Source organism: Rhinolophus sinicus, linkage group LG07 (genome assembly GCF_036562045.2).
Source record: "Rhinolophus sinicus isolate RSC01 linkage group LG07, ASM3656204v1, whole genome shotgun sequence".
NCBI lineage: Eukaryota > Metazoa > Chordata > Mammalia > Chiroptera > Rhinolophidae > Rhinolophus > Rhinolophus sinicus.
The window spans coordinates 52,532,334-52,551,052 of NC_133757.1; the positions used below are offsets into that span (position 1 = coordinate 52,532,334).

Below are 18,719 nucleotides of genomic sequence, written 5' to 3' on the forward strand. Positions count from 1 at the left end.
CTTAGGATCGAGGTTTGAATACAGACTGTCATTTGCTGACAGTGTGAACTTTGACCCTAGTTTCCTTAATTGTTTTCTGGATGTGATAGTATTTCTGACTTGCGTGCAAATCAAAATGAGATAATATGTCATGTAGACTGTTTAGTTAGCATTCAAAAATCCAATATTAGGATAAGCTCTGGTTGAAATCCTCTCAGTAGTTATAGATGCTGCCTTCTGACCTAGAGCTGAGCTCAGAGGGAGGATACATGCCCAACCTCACCTGGGAAACAGCTTTGGACCTGTGCAACTGGCCATGACACCAGGAGACTCCCCTTCTCCCTCATGCTCCAAACTTTCAAGGCAAGATGTTGCTTTGATCTTGGACCCTAGCAGAAAATCTCCCTTGGCAAGCCTAGCCATGACAGCTGGGCTCTGCCATGGTAACTTTCTGTAGACAACATTGAAAAAATTCTAAACGGCAAGTACTCTAGAGAAGACTTGATGAAGGAAACCAGGTGTGTGCGAGAATCCAGCTGGAGAGAATTGAAACTGTGCCAGATAGTTGCAAATTTTAAAAAAGGAAAAACAAAACAAGCCCTTGTGAGAATCTGTGAAAGTGTCTCCACCGCAGTGGTCTTGGTTAGCCAGGGACCCCAAGTTGCCTCCTCTGATTGCCTCCAGTTAATTGCCTATGCCATTTGACAAAAAGGAATGTGACAAGTTCTATTTCAGAGCTCGCAATCAGGCAAGAGAGGATTGTGCTCATCCTGGCTGACCCAGGAGACCAAGAAACCAATTAGAACTCTTTCTCACGTTTCATCCTCCAGAGGTACCAGAGTAATGATGAAGTTCTGGTCTAGAGCATCCATGAAGTAGGTGCTAGTGATTCCTGCATGGTGTGGATTTGGGGGAGACCACCCGGCTCAGCCCAATGGATCACTTAGCAGGTAGTTGAAAGGCTTAAGAAGACAGAGTGGCTTCTGCCGTACACAATATCCAAATCAGGCTCCAAGGCCACAGAAGTCCAGAATTCCTTGGATTCGTTGGCACAGGGTGGCTGAAGCTTCTTGAAACCTGCAGACCCTTTGTCCAAGAAATGCTCAAGACCTTCAAATGAGTCCATATCTCCACAGCCTCCTGCGTAGGGGCACATACAGATTTTGTGGAGTGTGAAACTTACATAATTTGAGGAGGCCCCCTTAAAGGCCAAACCTACATATATGTGAATACAAAATTACATATGAAGATGAATGTTTATTTGGAATAGAAATATATGGAAGTATACTAAAAAATATTTAAGTTGAAAAATACCACACATTAAAATGTTTAGAAAAGTAATCTTTTTATGCTAGATGTACTAGGCATGCCCGTATAAAAACTTTTTTCCTAATTTTTCCTGCAAATTCCCTTATAATTTCATTATATAGTTAACATTTATAATATTTTCTATAGGGAGAATGAAAGATAATTCCATCTAATTGATTTTTATGTTTAATACAAGTTCTGACAATTAAGTTCGCGAACTTGCCATCATGCGCTTACAGTGGCAGCACTGTACAAACAGCTCGATGAGGTTTCATAACCTTGTATATCAGGGTCTCACAACTGTGTTCATGTCGACGTGTGGCAGTGTCTTACTGAGTGGCGTTCATTATTGTTGTTGTGTTTTTTTGTGTGCTGTTGTGAGAATATCTGAGCTTGAATTAGAGCAACAAACAAACATTCATTTTCTTGTTAAACTTGGCGAGACTGGAAGTAAAATCAGGGACATGGTTAGTCCAAGTTTATGGGGATAATGCCATGAAGAAAATGGCAGTGTACAGATGTATTAAACATTTTTCTGAGGGGAGAGAACACATCATTGATGAAGAGAGGTCAGGGTGGCCAGTAACAAGAAGAACTGATGAAAACATTGCAAAAACTCATTGAATTGTGTGTGAAAATCATCGGCTGACTGTGAGAAGCATAGCAGACCAAGTAAACAACAGAGAAACAGGAAAATCTTAACTGAAAATCTTGGCATGGGAAAGGTGTGTGTAAAAATATCCCCAAAGGAACTCACTGATGAAGAAAAGCAAAGGAGAGTCGAAGTTTGCCAAGACCTTTTGAAGAGACAAGACGATGTTTTGGGCTGTGTTATCATTGGTGATGAAACATGGGTGCACCAACACGATCCTGAAACAAAACGTCAAAGTGCACAATGGAAGTCAGCCAATATTCCACAACCAAAAATGTTCTGTCAGTCCAAATCAAGAGTCAAAACGATGTAGCTAACCATTTTGATATCAGAGGGATTGTTCATTATGAATTTATACCAACTAGACAAAACAGTTAACCAAGTTTGCTATTTGGAAGTGCTGAAAAGGCTACGTGAAAAACTTAGATGACCTGAACTTTTTGCAAACAATTCATGGCTCTTTCCTCCTGACAATGTACTAGCTTACATGGCACTGTCTGTGAGGGAGTTTTTAGCCAGTAAACAAATAACTGTGTTGGAATACCCTCCCTACTCACCTGATCTGGCCTCCAAAGACTTCTTTCTTTACCTGAAGATAATGGAAATACTGAAAGGAAGATATTTTGATGACACTCAGGACATCAAGGGTAATACGACGACAGCTCTGAAGGCCATTCCAGAAAAACAGTTCCAAAATTACTTTGAAGGGTGGACTAAGCACTGACGTCAGTGCATAGCTTCCCAAGGAGAGTACTTCGAAGGTGACCTTAGTGATATTCAGCAAGGAGGTATGTAGCATTTTTTTCTAGGATGAATTCGTGAACTTAATTGTCAGACCTCGTAGTTTAGGGATGTTTCTTTCAGTTACACCATTCATTATTGGTAATTTCACCACCAAATTATTGGTAACATTTTTAGAATTATTAAATATTGGAAAGACTCTTACACATTTCCTTTATATATGACTTCTTTTTTTTTCCAGGAAATTTCAAGTTATTTGTGTGTATATGTGTGTGCACTCAACAACTTCATTTTAAATGTTCTTTGAATTGATAAACTCATTAAACATTTCATCATTAGTTTTATTGGTTCCCACATGTTGTGTCAGCATGTGGGTGATAGGAATATTACTGGAAGCCATTACTACTGGTACTATTGTAATAACCAGACACAGAAATGACTACAAACCACACAAATATTTCCCACTGAATCCTAATTAAATGCCACTTCTTCACAAGTTTCTCTTAGCCAGGTTCCTAGGATTTCCGCAGCCACTCTGATGTCACTCAGCTCAGGGAAATGTGATGGAAGATGTCCTAGTGGGGAAAAACAGTGATCTTAACCAACTGGGTTTCAAATAACCTACTTTTGCAAATTTTACAAAAATCCGTGACCATGTGACACGATTACTAGGGCTTTTCTCAGGGCTCTGGAAGGGACCTGCACAAGCAAGGAGCCCTCACATACAAGCTTTATTAGCTCTGTGGTAAATTAACATCTGAAGTTTCACTCAGATTAAACTGGGCCTACTTCCCTGGGTGGTGATATGCCGGACTTCCCATCACTAATCACTAAATGTTGATAAATGAGAGGGAGTTTGGTCCAACTCAGTTGCCCAATGTTTCCTCAACTTGAAAGTCTTGCCAGTTTTGAGTTCCATTTCTTCATGTTCCCACCTTCACACAGTGTGTAAAAACAAAACATATGAAGGTTTAAGGAGTTTGTCCCTAACAAGGAAATCGGTTTTAGTTGGACTTTTCTATCCATAGCAGAAAGGGCTTCCACTAGGTTCTCTAGGGCCATTGTGTACATAAAGAATTGGAATCACCCCACATCAGTATGTCAGCACCATTTTGACAGCCCACTCTCTTGCAATCCCATGAAAGAAAGACTGTGCTGGCCAGCAGGAGCGATCATCTGGCTGTCCCCGATAATCAGAGCCTGGCCGTGAGGCTTCAGGACAACCCAATAGGCATGACTCCTAGTGCCCCTTGGAGCATCCGATGAGTCCCATGTGTGGGGTAGAGGATTGGAGCAAACCCTGAAGGGGAGAAACGAGGACTGGGACTGAGGCACATGCAAGTTCAAGTGCAGGCATGGGAGACCCACCTGGATGACACGGTCAGTCCCTGAGGTGCCAACCAGGCTAAGTGCAGCACCAGTAGAGAGAGTAGTGGCAGGACCCTTTCTTCTTTTTTTAATGTAGCAATGACTGTGAAGCATACAGAGATGGAACCTGCTGGAAAAGCCACATTTCCCCTGAAATTGTTCACTGTCATTTCAGTTGGTTTTATTTAAATGATTTTCTTAAAGAGCGTGATGATTGAACTTTAAAAAGTAGTAAGCATGTTATCTTCAGTGATGAAATATATCAGTGTTTGACTCCTGGCCACTCACTACACTTCCAACCTTACCTTTCTGCTGGGACCTTTCTCTCTGGTCTTCTCCACGTTACCCCCTTCTCATCATTCTCATTGCAGTGGTTCTTGGTGGTCATTCCTGGATGTTACTTGCTGAAGATTTGAAAGATTGATAACTTCAGTGTCCATTGTCTTGTCCTTGTCTAGGAAATGGGGGTGATGTTGGCCAATGGAAACCCACAGTGCATGAGTATGCTGGGACCCTGTTTTACCAGTTGTCCCTTCTTTGCGTGTGTTCTCCCTCTCAGTGTCTCTGTCTTGCTCCTCCCAGAGTCCAGTGCTTGTTCCTGCATATGATGGTGGCAGAGCATGTGTATAAAGAATGCTTGAAGGAACTTCCTTTAGAGAACATAAGGTTTATGAAAGACATGTGAGGTTTCAACTACAGTGGTATCTCGGTTTTCGAACGTAATCCATTCCAGAAGACCATTCAAGTTCTGAAACGTTCGAAAACAGCCGACAGCTAGGCCTCAGCTGCAGCCACATGGCATGTTTGACTTCCAAGGTGTGTTAGAAAACTGAAGCATTTACTTTGGGGTTTACTGCATTCGTAAACCAAAATGTTCAACAGAGACATTAAAAAACCGAGGTACTACTATATCTGAAGAATCATCATGAGGAAGAGAAGAATGCCTTATGTTTTGTGACTCCAAGCAGTTACATTGGGCCTGTGGCTAGAGATAGAACGGGCTACCTTGTGGTGACCCCTTGGCAGATATGTTAGGAACTGGATTCAGACATTGGTTGGATTCGGAGTTCATTCCTCCCTGACAAGTTGAAATGAAGTACGAGAAAAACCTGAATAACATCCCATGGTGAGATAACCTCCTGAGAGAGTAAGGGCAGCCCATCTCTGTGATTTTTATCTTCTCCTACGTCCAAGTGTATCTCACTCCTGGAAACGACCCCATGTCTTTGACTCGTGTGCTGCTTTCACCCCTATATCTTTAGCCCCTATGTGCTCTGCTGTCATTCCCTGTCACAGACCCCGTTCTCTCTGCTGATGTTGGCTAACTCCTCTCATCCACAGGTTCCTAGTATCCATGGCCGCTCATATGGCCTGTCCAATCATCACCTTGCCTAGGGCTCAGCTTATCTGTATGTGGCTCAAGCCAGGGAATGATGTGTGGACTAGTCCTTCCCAGTGCCTGTGATTCCCTGAATCTATCACTCTTCCTCATTTGGTTTGGGGGAGTCTCAGTGTTTGCCTTGACTGGACAGTGGATCCCACTAAGGGGATGGATCATGGGATAATTTCACCACCATGAACCTCCTTGGTCTTTCCCATTTTTTCCATAATAGGATATTAGATTCACAACAGATTCTCAGGAAATGCATTTTGACCTGCCTGGCTTGACTAAACTTGTCCTAACTTACCCTTTTCCTCCTAGCTTTGTTCTCCTCCCTCCACCCCCCAATACAATGCTTTCTTGCCACCAGTGAAGCCATTGAGCAATGCTTAGCTCCACTACAGGCTCTCAGATCATAAGGGGATGGCTAATTTCTGTTTGTGTTCTTGCCATTCCTGTATGTTTTAATGATAAATTACCCCTTAAAGGATAAATGATCTATTTTTAATGAAGCCTTTGGAAATAATGTCTTGCTTTCATTACTAGAAAAAAATTAAATTTTATGGATTTGCATATTGTAAAATATTTTACTACATGGAAACTACCGTTCATCATTTAAGACAAAAAAAAAAAAAAAAAAAAAAGAACAAAACACAGAACTATAGAGGAAAGAAAAGTGTGACAAAACAATTAAGTTCGTTCATTCATTCTCTCTCAAGTAATCTGAACTTAGCCTTACCTGCCCAGAGAAAAGATGGTTTGTGTACCCAACAGTAGGAGTGAAAAACTAGCCATGTCAGACACCCACAGCTAAGTTGATTTCAACCCTCACCCACGTCGTCTTATGGGAGCAACCGAGACTCATCAGCTGCTAGGCTTTCCCTGTCAGTTATGGTCTATTCTTCTTGCCAAGTCTTTTGTCTTCCTGGACCAAGATCCTTAACCTTTGTCACATCACTGACTTGGAGTGTCTGCTTGATCACCTGGCAGAAGTGACGCCAGCTCTGGAGTACCTCAGCCTGCTGGGTAATGTGGCGTGTCCCAATGAACTAGTCAGCTTGGAAAAGGATGAGGAAGACTACAAGAGATACAGGTGAGCGTCCAGGGGTTTGAACATGGTGAGAGACAGAAAAAAGTGGCATCTTTGGGGGGATAATCTATTTGGTGCATACTAGATATTTGGTAAATATCAGTGGACTCCTCATAATAATGTTAAACTTTCACCTTTGGGTAACCTGTAGCCATTGTCTCCATTTGTTGAGGTCACAGGAGTCAAGAAACATGAAGAGTTTTTGGGTGGTCTAGGTCAGGGGTTGACAAACATTGTGTAAAGGGCTGGGTAATATTTTACGCTTTGAAAGTCATATGGTCTCTGTTACAACTCTTCAGCTCTGCTGTTATAGTGCAGAAGCAGCCATAAACAATCAGTAAATGAACTGGAAGGGCTAGGTTCCAATAAAAATTTATTTTTAAAAAACAGGCAGCAGGCCAGATTTGACCCCTGGGCTATATTTTGTTGACCCCTGCTCTTCCTGTGGTCTGCCTCAGAGTCGCTTTTGGGAGAGAAAGTGCTTCCCACCAAAGTTTGGGGAGCTTCTATACAATCCCAAGAGGAAGTCCCAAAGACTGATAACTTTGTTCCACAAGGCTGTTTCAGTGACCACCAGCGGGTATTTTGACAGGCTCCCAGTAGAAATGCTTTTCTTTCTTCTCTCCATTTCTGAACTATCTGCTTTGAAACATCTGATCCAAATTCACCTCTGTTAGGGAGTCTCTTGACCCATTTTACTAAACTTGTTTGATTGTCCTTCTTCATTTTGAATTCTGTATGCTTTCATTCTTGATTGTTGTTTGGTAAATGTTTTTAATGATGTTTTCATAAGTGTCGCCTCTCCATTATGATATATGCTCTCATTAAAAGCCCCCTTAAATCAATGTGGGGAGGAGGAAGGGATGAAGGAAGGACAGACAAGGCAGGTAAAGCTACTGGAAGATAAATTTGGAAGGATTGGGGAAGGAAGATAATGGTTTGAGAGGAAGAATTTGTTCTATTGTGATTCATATAAAAATCTCTGGTGACCCATGAAGACATAGAGTTGGGGGCATTCATTTTGTATAAATACAAATCTGTAAGAAATACTAGGCTATTCAAGCCTATTAAATTTTGTGTGTTTTTAAAAAATACACACACGTCAGTATAAGTAAGGTTAAAGCAAGAATTTAGTTATATTTCTTTACTAGGAAGAATTTATACCTTTAACTGCATTTTCTAGGTTATTTGATGACTTAATCTTAGAATAAAGCTCTAATCCTCCTTATAAGAAAGTATTAAATCTTTCTCCATCGTGAAGATTTTCATTCGGGATGTCATACTGCTGATTTGAATGGCGTTCTATTAGGAGAAATATGGTGACTGTCCAGCAAGTGAATAATTACAAATTTCTAAATCAAACATTTAAGTTGCTTAATCACTTAGAACTTAATTTGCCCTTTAACACTCTTATCAACTTTGAAGCATTTAACAGACTGATTTCAGGTATGAAGGAGACACTTAAAACATATTTTATCTTCTTGCAGCAACTTATTTATAAGATATGTCTTGGAAAGTTCAGGCAAATCCAAGCAAGTTCTCTCAGTCAACATTTTTCGTAATCTAAGTATTGTTTGGGAAATTCTTATTTTTTCTGACTTTTTCTTGTTTTGGATTTCTGTGTTTAATTTGTTAAAAGAGCCATGAATAGTGTACGTGTGTATATACACACACATTCACACATCTACTCATTCATTCATTCATTCATTCATTCATTCATTCATTCATTCATGATTCTATATGTGGATTGAACTGTAGGCACATTTTGTTTTCTAGAATGAGAGAAGTAGAGTAAGGAAAGTTTCCAATTCCACCTCATTTTATTTAGTCTTAAATAGAGGGCTTTATGAGGTTGTAAAAGGAAAAGAAAAGCTAACGCTATTATTACTGTGACTGGTCACATTGGCAAAAATACAAAGACCCAAGGTATAAGGGGTCAAATCAGATGATCTGATATGGAGTCCAGTTTGCCAGTGGGACCTTTAAAATGGGGGTGGGCGGGGAAGCAGTCTAGATCAGCGACCTTTAACCAAGGCTATACTTCTGAATCATCCAAGTCATTTTGATTCACTTAGTGGCAAATACAACAAAATATTCAGTAGGTGATTCTGATGCCCAATCAAGAACTTTTGGGCTATGTAGTAGTATTTAAAATCTCTGTTGGTGGAGATCCTCGGCTCCCAAGCAGTTACAGTTCTTCCTTTACTATCTCATACCATTTTATCTCATATATTTCTCTCACAATGTCATATATTTCACCATCTAGAGAATGGCTTCCAGTAGGTAAGAGCTGCATCTTCTTGCCCTTTGAAGCTGCACTAATACCTAAAGTAGTGCTGACCATGGAAGAGGGGCTTGGTAACTTTTCGAACTGACTTGAAATTACCCTTCCTCTCAGGAGCTGAGTAATTATTGTAGGGAGATTCAGGACCCTCTGGGCACCTCAAATGCACATTGCCTATTCGGAATCAGAACCATTTAGATGTTGAGCAAGAGACTAACCTTCAGACTCAATCCAAGTGCTGGTTTTGGGGGCATGATTCTTTAGGGAGGGCTTGGTTCTAGATGAGTGACACATTTCATGCGGTGGTTTGGGCACCCTGCAAGCCTGTGCTCCTCATTCTAGAGCTGTTCCCCTGGAAGATATTGAAGGATGGGGCTGGGAAGGTGATAGTTGCACATATGGCAAAGTTGCCATGAGGAGCTGGATTCTAGAAGCTGGGTATAGCCTAAATCAAATCTATTATAAATTATCGTAGAAAATCCAGAAGTTGCCCACCATGAGGGCAAGGTGACCACACTCTGAGAGGAACAGCAACTAAGAGTGGTGGGAACATTAAGTATGTGCTCATCTACTTACACATTCACTGTACGACAGCTGATTGCTGAGTGGAATAGTAGGCCCATTCTCTAGTCATTCTAAATTTTTTATTCATTTTACTTTTTATTTCTGGTTTGACAAGCACTCTCATACTTGCATTTGGATGAGATAAATGTGTGTGTGCTGTAATTCTGTTGCATGGTCTGTAAGCAGCTCTGCTTTTTGTTCATCCTGGAGTTGGTGCTTCATTTGACCCTGAGAAATTTTAAGATTTCATACTAAGACTTTTGAACTTAGGGTTCCTGTCACATTTTGGTTTCTATAAAGCAATGCAGTCACCTTTTTCTTTTCCATCTTGGTAAACTATTTTCCTGTCCCTTTATCCACAAAGCGTGAGGTCTGCCTTCCTTCTAGCTGTTACCCAGAGCCTAATACTAGGGCCACTATGTAAATTTATGTGACATTTTCACTAGAAAATTGCTTAAAAAATGAATGATATTTCTATGGTTTACTGTTTTTCACTTTAAGTACGTTTTCTGACAATATGTCTCCTATTAATCATTTAAGCGATAGTAGGAGCCTTAAAGGAGTGTATTCAGAAGCAAGAACCCATGGCTCATTTAATGCTGTCTAAAAAAATTTCTTATTGATTGGCACCCTCTGTGGTTATGTGATGTAATATTTATAATATGTCACCTAGCCATACATCAAAACAAGTATGTCTGTCATTTCATTTCCATGGGAGATGTTGACTTCAGAGAGGTCTCCCCAGTTTTAGGTCACGTTGTGGCCAACCACTGGACCAGAAATGGGAAGTGACTAGATTTATGGCCTTATTGGAAATGGCTTCACAGATGCTTTGGTGTCTGCAGATTCTTTTCTCCCCTCCCTCCACATCACCCCTTTTCCTTCCTCACTTACTCTCTGTGCATCAGGTTGGATTTTCTTGGCACTCATTCCCACAGTAAAACAGGCTCATTAATTCTGTATGTAAGCATGCACATACTACCAAGTTGTCAAGCAGTGGCCTGGGCCTGCTGGGGCAGGAGCAAAACCATGCCTGGAGTTTCTCTTTGCCATTCATCATAGATCATGCCTGAGAACTGTCCATTGCCATGTTATTATAGGAGCTTAAACATGCCCGTACTTTGCGGTATGTACACACTGTGCTGCTATTTTGGGATGAATGTTGAATGGAGGTGAATGTGATAACCAGCAGCCTTTGAGATTTGAGCAGGAAGAGAGAGTGGGTGAGGCAGAGCTTGGCCTGGGAGACCACCATCATTCTAAGAAACCACGTGGGGCCTCCTGTGGAATTCAACACTGGCCAAAAAATGAATCAAGTTTGGGAAACTTGGATGCCCAGAATGGTCTATTCCTTGTCGTCCTTTGCAAACATTTTGTTTCTTCTAACTACAGGAAAGAAATGAGAGTGAAGGGCAACAATACACAAGTGCTGGACCTCAGCTGTCAAATAAGGGAATTGGTCTCACGATCTCTTAGCTCTACTTCTGTCACTAAACCCTTGTGTGTCATTCATTCTTTCCTGCCACTGCCTCTCCTTCCTTCCTCCTTCCCAGTAGTTCTCTCTGTATTTCTCACAACTTTAAATTATTTAAAATGTGGTACCCTTCCTTTGTTCCCTCTCAGGGAGCAGCCTTGGGGCCTGCCCAGTGTCTGTAGCACTCAGCCAAAGGGAAGGAGGGAGGGACCCTCCGCCGTCTGTTGGCCTTTCTGGGCTACCACCATTTCCCAGCCAAATAGGAGCTGTAAAACTTGTGGCTTACATAACCCAGCTAGCATTCTCCAGCTAATCTACAGTCTGGGCTTTGAAGATCACAAGAAAGCAAAGGTCACAACCCAGAGATCAAAGTGACAGAAGCCCACAGAGTAATTGCTGGTTACCCTCTGTAGAGGGCCTTGGTCTGTCCTGTGGGTGTATTGTTTGCATGGAGACTTCAAACATACTGCCGGTGAACTGTGAGGAAAATCAGCTGGCCTTTGCCAGTTGGCGGACGTTCATTAATGCTGGAGGTGAGCTCACCTCGGCTCATTAGAGCTGAGATCATTGTCATCTCTCTAAGCATCTGGAGTTATTCCACTCATAGTGTTTGTCCATTACTCTTTGGTCTTTATTGACGTTGTTTCTCACAGTCCTTTTTTACCTGGAGGTGGGAGGGGGTGGTTATATAAGGAAATTGGAGTAATAAGAAATAATAAGAAAGGAGGATATGGATGTATTTATTGTAAATTAACTTTGAGACATAGAATTCGAGCAAGCCGAAGCTTAAAAGAGGCTCAGGCATCATTTAGCCCATTCCCTTCATTGCACAGATGGAGAAACTGAGGCTTGGGAAGAGGTTAGAGACTGAGCCAAGATCCCACAGCAAGATAATCTCAGAGCCTGGGCGCTTTCCTCTGACTTGTTAGTCCCAAGTCTTTTGTTGTGAAGACCTCCCCTATTTTTAAATTTTCTTTCCCACACTTTAAAGCTCTGTCTCTTAAATACACTTCATTTAAGCCATTGCTAACTTTTTAAAATTAGTCAGACACATTTAGCTGTTGATCAGTGCTTTTGATCAGCATGAGTTAACCAGTGTTACCAAACAAGGTTGATGTAATCCAATCAAAAGCAAAGACGCTTGATATTTTGTTGGCATGTTCACTCTGTTCTGTTAAGTTTTGTGAAAACAGTTCATGGATTACCCATTGCCTCCTTCAGGGGCACCCCATAGGGCATCAGTAGCTTATTCTATCTCTCCCTTGTCCCCATGCATGGGAGCAAGTAGGCAGCAAGAACTGATGGGAAAAAGCATAGAAGGCCATAAATGGAAGGAAGTAAGAAAAAACTCCAGTGACCCTATATCCAATTCTCTCAGAATCTAGAAACTTGGTATTTCTTGAGAAGAGGCTCCTCAGAGAAAGAAACAGGGCAGCCAACCCCAGGGGCAGACAACAGAAATTCATCTTGATATTTCTGTTGTGTGATGTTTTGGGGGAGCAGCCAGCTCCCCTCGGGTAGCAGTTGTGGGCAGGAGGGAAGAGCATACTCCTTCCCCTTTGAAGTCTAGATGACAAATGCTGGAGCTTTGGGATTTGGGCAGAGAAAATTGATTTTGGAGCAAAAATCAAACAAAAAAGGCTTTCTGCTGTTCCTTTTCTCCCCCTACCAGTTTTAGGTGTCTCCTTAGACCTGTCCTTTAAGAAAATGGAGCAGGGATTCAATATGAAAAGAGAGAGAGCCTTTAGAGAATCTGTTTGCAGACAGAGACAAATAGGTTTTCAAACACCGCCCCAGGACCCCTGATCTCCTCTGCATAACCTCACCTTCCCTATCCCAGCCCCTGACTTCCACTCCCAGGCCCTGGGACTTCTGCCCAGCCACCTTGGAAGGTCAGGAAAATTGGAGTTGCCCTCTGGAGCTAGGGACAAGACTTAGAACTTAGATGGATCTCTTTTCATTAAGCAGTGTCCTGGCTTAACAAGCAGTTTTATAAATCTGAAGCTGTCTCCGGGTGTCGCAGGATTTATAGACGGGGATTTCTGCCATAAAGTGGTTTATGATGGCTGCCTTCTGTGTTATTAGTAGCTGTCTCTTCCTTCAACCATTGCTGTTTGATAATAGCCTTAAAACACCCAGAATTACTTACCTGCAAGCCCCATTCCCGATAGCCCCTGTTGACAGTCTGAATAAGTTTACTGCCCTTTTGTTGTACTTTACCTTCAAAACAAACTGATTGAACCATCAATAGCTCGTGGAAGCTGACAGAGGCATGTCATGTGGACTGGCCCTTGTGATTGCAGGTTATCTGGGGGAGTTAACCTTCCCGCATTGTTAACTGAAATGTTTTATGTACTATGCAACTTTAGGATACGGCTGTGATAACCTCAGTAACTAAGTAATACATCACGGTAAAGAGATTTTGGTGCAACAAATAACCTTGGATTAAATTTACAAGGGTTGAATTGATATTGTAAAAGCCTTCATTCTGTGGCTTCGGGAATCCTCTCTTGTATTTTTATGGCAAACTTGTATTATACTCAGGATTGAAGCTGCAGCTTTTGACACCCTGACATGACCTAGAACAAAGGGAAATAGATCTTCCGAGACTGGGATGGGGCAGGCAAGCAGAAAGCCCACTGACTTATCACTTGGCAATACTGAGGGGAGCCAGTTCCACATCACCATGGGGCAGGAAGATCTGGTAGATGTGGCCGCCGTCTGGGCTCTGTGTGCCACAGGCATGGCACAGGGCACACCATTAGCGGAATCGAGGAGGAGACTCTGCTGCCTTCCAGCCTCATAATTCCCAAGCTGCTATTACTTCTCGTGGTGTTATTTTCACTGGGACAGTGGTTCTCAGCAGAACCGGCAGCATCAGCCTCATCTGGGAATTTATTAGAAACGTCAACTCCAGGCCCTACTGCCACCTGTGTTTCAGTAAGCCCTCCAGAGGACGCTGACTCCCAGTCCAGTTTGAGAACCACTGGACTAGTACACAGGCTCCCTGAGAGCAGGGACCTTGACTGCTTTGCGGATCACCTATCCTCAGCACCTGGCACAGGTCCTGGCTGCTGGCAGCTGCGCAATGATTACTCGTTGGGCGAGTGAATATAGGAGTGAGTGAATGAAAGAAGAGATCTCTAAGGGAGGAACTTCGGACCCTGGGCTGAGTGTCAGACCCAATAATTTGGGGCAAGCTTTCCTAGTGCCCCTCAAATCTCTCTAAGCAGCAACCACCTGGAAACCTCAGGATGAGAATCAAGTCACCCCAGTTTCAGGGTGACTGGCAACCTATTTCATGGGCTGTTTCTTTGATTGTGTAAGAAGAGTGCTCTGAAAAACAGCAGCTCTTTGTCATCTAAAATTTTTAACTAGCTTAAAAGCCAGCACCTCTCTCTCTCTCTCTCTCTCTCTCTCTCTCTCTCTCTCTCCCTCCCTCCCTCCCTCCCTCCCTCCCTCCCTCCCTCCCTCCCTCCCTCCCTCCCTCCTTTGATTTCAGGGCTGTGATCCAAAGTGGGGCGAAATGACAACGTGCTGTCTATTGTCATCATGGTTCCTGCCAGCCCCGTGAAGACATCTTTCATTCCATTATTAAACATTGGCTGATTTTCTAATACTGATGTTTTCTTCACCTGAATATTCATCTTTTCCCACCCTACACTTAGTGAGTGTCTTTACTCCTTTGAGCGTCACTCCTGACATATTGTTTCCATCTGTACATGTCTTTTTTGAAAGAATCTGTTGTCATCAAGACTGTGCTGCTACAGCAGAAGATGGAAGTTTTCTCTGACATTGGCTGAGGCCAGTGGGAGTTCTGTTGGAGGACAGAAAGGTCATTTGGGCCCCTCATGGAATTTTTCTGATTTGGGGTAAGATTAGGGGGCATTTGGAGAGGGAAGGGAGAGGCTCAGGGAGAAATAGGAAAGAAGGTAATAGATTGAAGCCAGGGAGGAAGCAGGAAGTAGTCAAATTTCTAGGACCTCAGATGTTGGGGTGCACAGTTCTGGGGAGGAAAAGTATATACCGCCATAGAATTTTAGAGTGTTTTGACTCTAAAAATGACTAATATAAAAGTTATCACTCTAAGTTGTTGTCTCTGGCATTTGAGTGATCAGCTACGTCTTTTCCCTGGACGAGCATACGGCCTCCTTATGAATGTGGGAGCTGGCCTTGGAACCCAAGGCTCCACTGAGACAGCAGGCACACTGCCTATCCCAAGTAACATTTGCACGGAGAGAAAGTTAAGTCCTTGGCGTTGCTTTAGGGTTTGGTTTTCTGAAGCCTACTTGATTCATCCTCTTCCTCCTCACGCTTGTCTAGCCTTTAGTTTTTAGTCATTCAATGAGTAATATCAGGTCGCTTTCTCTGTGCTCCCCAAACGACTGTATAATCTCAATCCTGGCACTTAGCTATGCTGATTTCCATCATCCCCATTACACTAAAAACCCCTTTAAGTGTAGGGACCATGTTGTAATCACCTCTGTATACCTAGGGCCCAACATATAGTAGGCACTCAAGAAATATTTGTGCAACAGAAATGCACTGATATTTTATTGAGTTAATCCTAATGCTCCTTTCCAAGAGGGCATGAGTGTGAGCAAAAAAAAGGGTGTTCCTGCCTTCAAGAAGCTTATAGTTTAGGTGAAGACATCAACTGAACTAAATTCTTGAGTATCAAGTTGTGTGGCTCTTTGAGGGGATCACCCCAACACCTCCTTTAATTGTCTCTGCCTGTTCCTTCCCAGGTGCTTTGTTCTACACAAGCTGCCCAATTTAAAGTTTTTGGATGCGCGGACAGTTACCAGACAAGAGCGAGAGGAAGCTTTGGTCAGAGGGGCGTTCATGAAGGTAGTGAAGCCCAAGGTAAGCTGCCTACTCCGTGATCTCACGTCACTGGTTATTCTTTGAGCAGGGACGATGTCTGCCTATGTGTTGAGGATGCAGGAGGCATCTTACATGAGGGTTTCACCCATGGATACATTGTGAGCCAGACCAGAAGTTGGACCAGGTATAAATTGGGTCTTCCTATGACCCAGTCTAAGGGGACCTTATTCGTAAGGTGATTTCACGCAGGTGGCTCTTTTACCAATAAAGGAACACCATATGCAGCTTGGTGCTGATGTTCCTGGGATGTATTTTAAGCCTCTTTCTTAAAGCTGGTTCATTTACATGGTGGGGCCTCTCTAGATTTGGAGCTGAGAAAGAAGAAAGAGGAAAGCATCGAGCATTTACTATTTCTCAGGTGGGTATGATTCCTCTAATGCCTCAGAGGGGGCCCTTCTTTCTGGGGCCCAAAGGGGAGCAAGGGGAGAGAGATTTTCTTCAGTCCACAGATGAGAGCTCAGCAGCTCTCAGAGACATCGTTAGTGGGAAGGCAACTTTTTGTGACAATGTGACTTGGGACTGGTGAGTGCTCTCTCGAGTTCATGGCATGATGTTTACTGACCTTTCCTTTACCAGCTGAGTCTGCCCTGAGGCCGTGGATGTGACTGTGGTGTCATCTTAATGACAGCGTTGATGAGGCAGGGGGACCTAGCTTTGGGTCTTGGATTCAGACAGAAGATTTTCAAAAACATGAATGACTATCGTATTGGAAGGAATTGGGATCCTTCAGTGAAGCCCAAGACTGGGCAATGGAATTAATGACCCTTGGTGACCCCTTTGGAGGTCCATCACTGCCCTGGGGCCCTGTGGACCTATAGCGTCATTTCCTGTGGGATCCTAGCTGTGTGTGTTGAAAACACTGGCCCAGGAATCCTAGTGGTCTAGTTTGTCCTCATTTATTGACTTAGAATGCTCTGCAAATGCATTGAAAATGATTAAGAGGGAAAGAGGAAAAACAAACAGAACCAAAACAGAGAAAGAAAACCTCTTCCATCAAGTTGTTCAGCTGGCAGCAGACCTCAGGCCACTTTCTTTCCCTCAATCCACGAGGTGCAACTTATTTCCCATTATGCTGAATACAATTGCTAACAGTTGTGGAAATATGTGATACGGAGGGTATAATGCTGGCAGATAAATGTATTGTTACCTGTTTCAGCATGTGGGAAATTAATGGAGTGATTTGTTTCATAGCTATTAAAGTGTTAACAGTTTTCCTTATTGAGGCAGATTTGCCCTATTGCTCATGGCTGCCTTTAGTTATTTCAGCTCTTGTAATTTTGTCCAAATGAAATAATTTATTTCATGGCCTCCTATTTTTTGTTGTTGTTGTTGTTAAAAGATTCCAGAGACAGCTGCGTCAGCAAACCAAACAAAGTAGAGCAAACCAAGTGTTTATAATATCTTGGGTTCCTGTTCGTCCTCCCTCTCCCACCTTCACGTGCAAGGCATTTCATATCCTACCTCAGTGTCTCTCCGGCGGCCATTGTCTTTGACACGGGCCGTTCTGCGTCGTCACTGGAAATCTGAAGGGGTCCTAACTACCAGATTGGGGTAGGGTGCTCTCACGTGTCCACCATTGTTCTCAGGTTCTTTGTGTAAAGATTTGTGAGTCCTCATGTGACCCTATAATGTAGAAGGCAGTGAGCACTGGGTTATTCTACAGATGAAGTCACTCAGGCCTGGAGATGTCCATTGGGCTGCCCCAGTCACCAGGCTGCTACAGCTTGACCTGTGTTTGCAACCACAGAGCCCACCTTCTTCCACTCTGACTCCTTCCCCCTGGATCAGTGAGCTAAACATTTTCCCCATGCAGCTCTCTGTTCAAACAAAACCTCATAGGAAGGCCTAAATGAAGAAAACAGGTGACAGCAGGGCTGTGCTGTTGGCGTAGAGGTGGCAGCAGCAGCAGGGGGACAGAAATCCTCCCTCTTTCCATCTAAATGGGGACGGCTCCTGAAAACCCGGTAGTAGCTGCTTGTCTCAGTCATCAGCAACTTAAGCAGAGACGCTCTTCAAAGCTCCACGTTAGTTTCCAATCAATATAGAATCAGCTCATGTGTGTGTGATCGGCTTGAACATCTTTACTAACCGTATGAAGCTTAAAAATATCCGTTAATTATTTGAGGACAGGCAAGAAGTACTCTGACAAAGTGTGGGGACCTTGGGTTGTTATCCTTTTGTAGTCACATGATTTCCCAACTGGAGAGGACGTCAGAAATCACCTGGTCTGTGATCTTATTTTATGGGTGAAGGAACTGGGCGAGGATGTAGTTTCCTTAGACCCCCACAGTCCCGTGGAGGCAAACTGGGCCCAGAACCCAGGGGTCCGGGCTTCCAGCTAAGGGTTCTGTTCACTCCAGGGTCCTTCAAGGATCCCGCAAGTGCACTGGAGGATTTCTCTGTGTTCCTGGTTTCGTATCAAACTGTGTGCCGCTCTTGAGTGGCAGGCAATTTCCTTTTGTCTGTTTTCAGAGATATGCACGGGTACTTTTCTTGCAGATAGAGAGAGGCCAAATGAGCTCCTTGCTGAATTAATAAATTGATGTTCAAAAGGCTGGTTCTCATGTGCTCACAGTCTATACAGACATATGTTTGTTCCTATGCAGGTGTGTATATACGCTTTCGGTCTTTGTGTATATATACATATGTATGTTCTGGGAGGTGTGTATACGCCTGGATCCGGCTCCTAATGGAGAGCAATTTCCTCCCCGGGAATTGCCGATGCTGTGCTGAGCACACTGGGTGAAGACCTATTTTTCATAACGGCATCAGAATCTCAAGTTGGCTTCTGTCCTTTCTGAGGCAGCGGCGGCCTGTTGTGCTTATTCAGCAGAAGGCTCTGATGGATGATCAAGGGGGCCATGATTTGGGGAGCTGTTTTCATTTTATTTCTGACATAAAGTATTTGGGAGAATAGAAAAGGCCTCTCCAATCACAGCCCTTGCCTCAGAGGTAGGGAACGGGCAGTGTGGGTGTTCTCAGCTGACGCAA

General features: G+C 43.1%; 1 protein-coding gene across 1 annotated transcript in view; it reads left to right on the forward strand.

The window, feature by feature from the left end:
* LRMDA (leucine rich melanocyte differentiation associated) overlaps positions 1–18,719 on the forward strand; it is a 1,023,793-nt gene that overhangs the window by 565,387 nt on the left and 439,687 nt on the right. The window contains exons 4-5 of the mRNA XM_019745989.2: positions 6,383–6,522; positions 15,590–15,707. Of these exons, the coding sequence (XP_019601548.1) occupies positions 6,383–6,522; positions 15,590–15,707 (258 nt within the window). The remainder of the gene's footprint in view (positions 1–6,382; positions 6,523–15,589; positions 15,708–18,719) is intronic.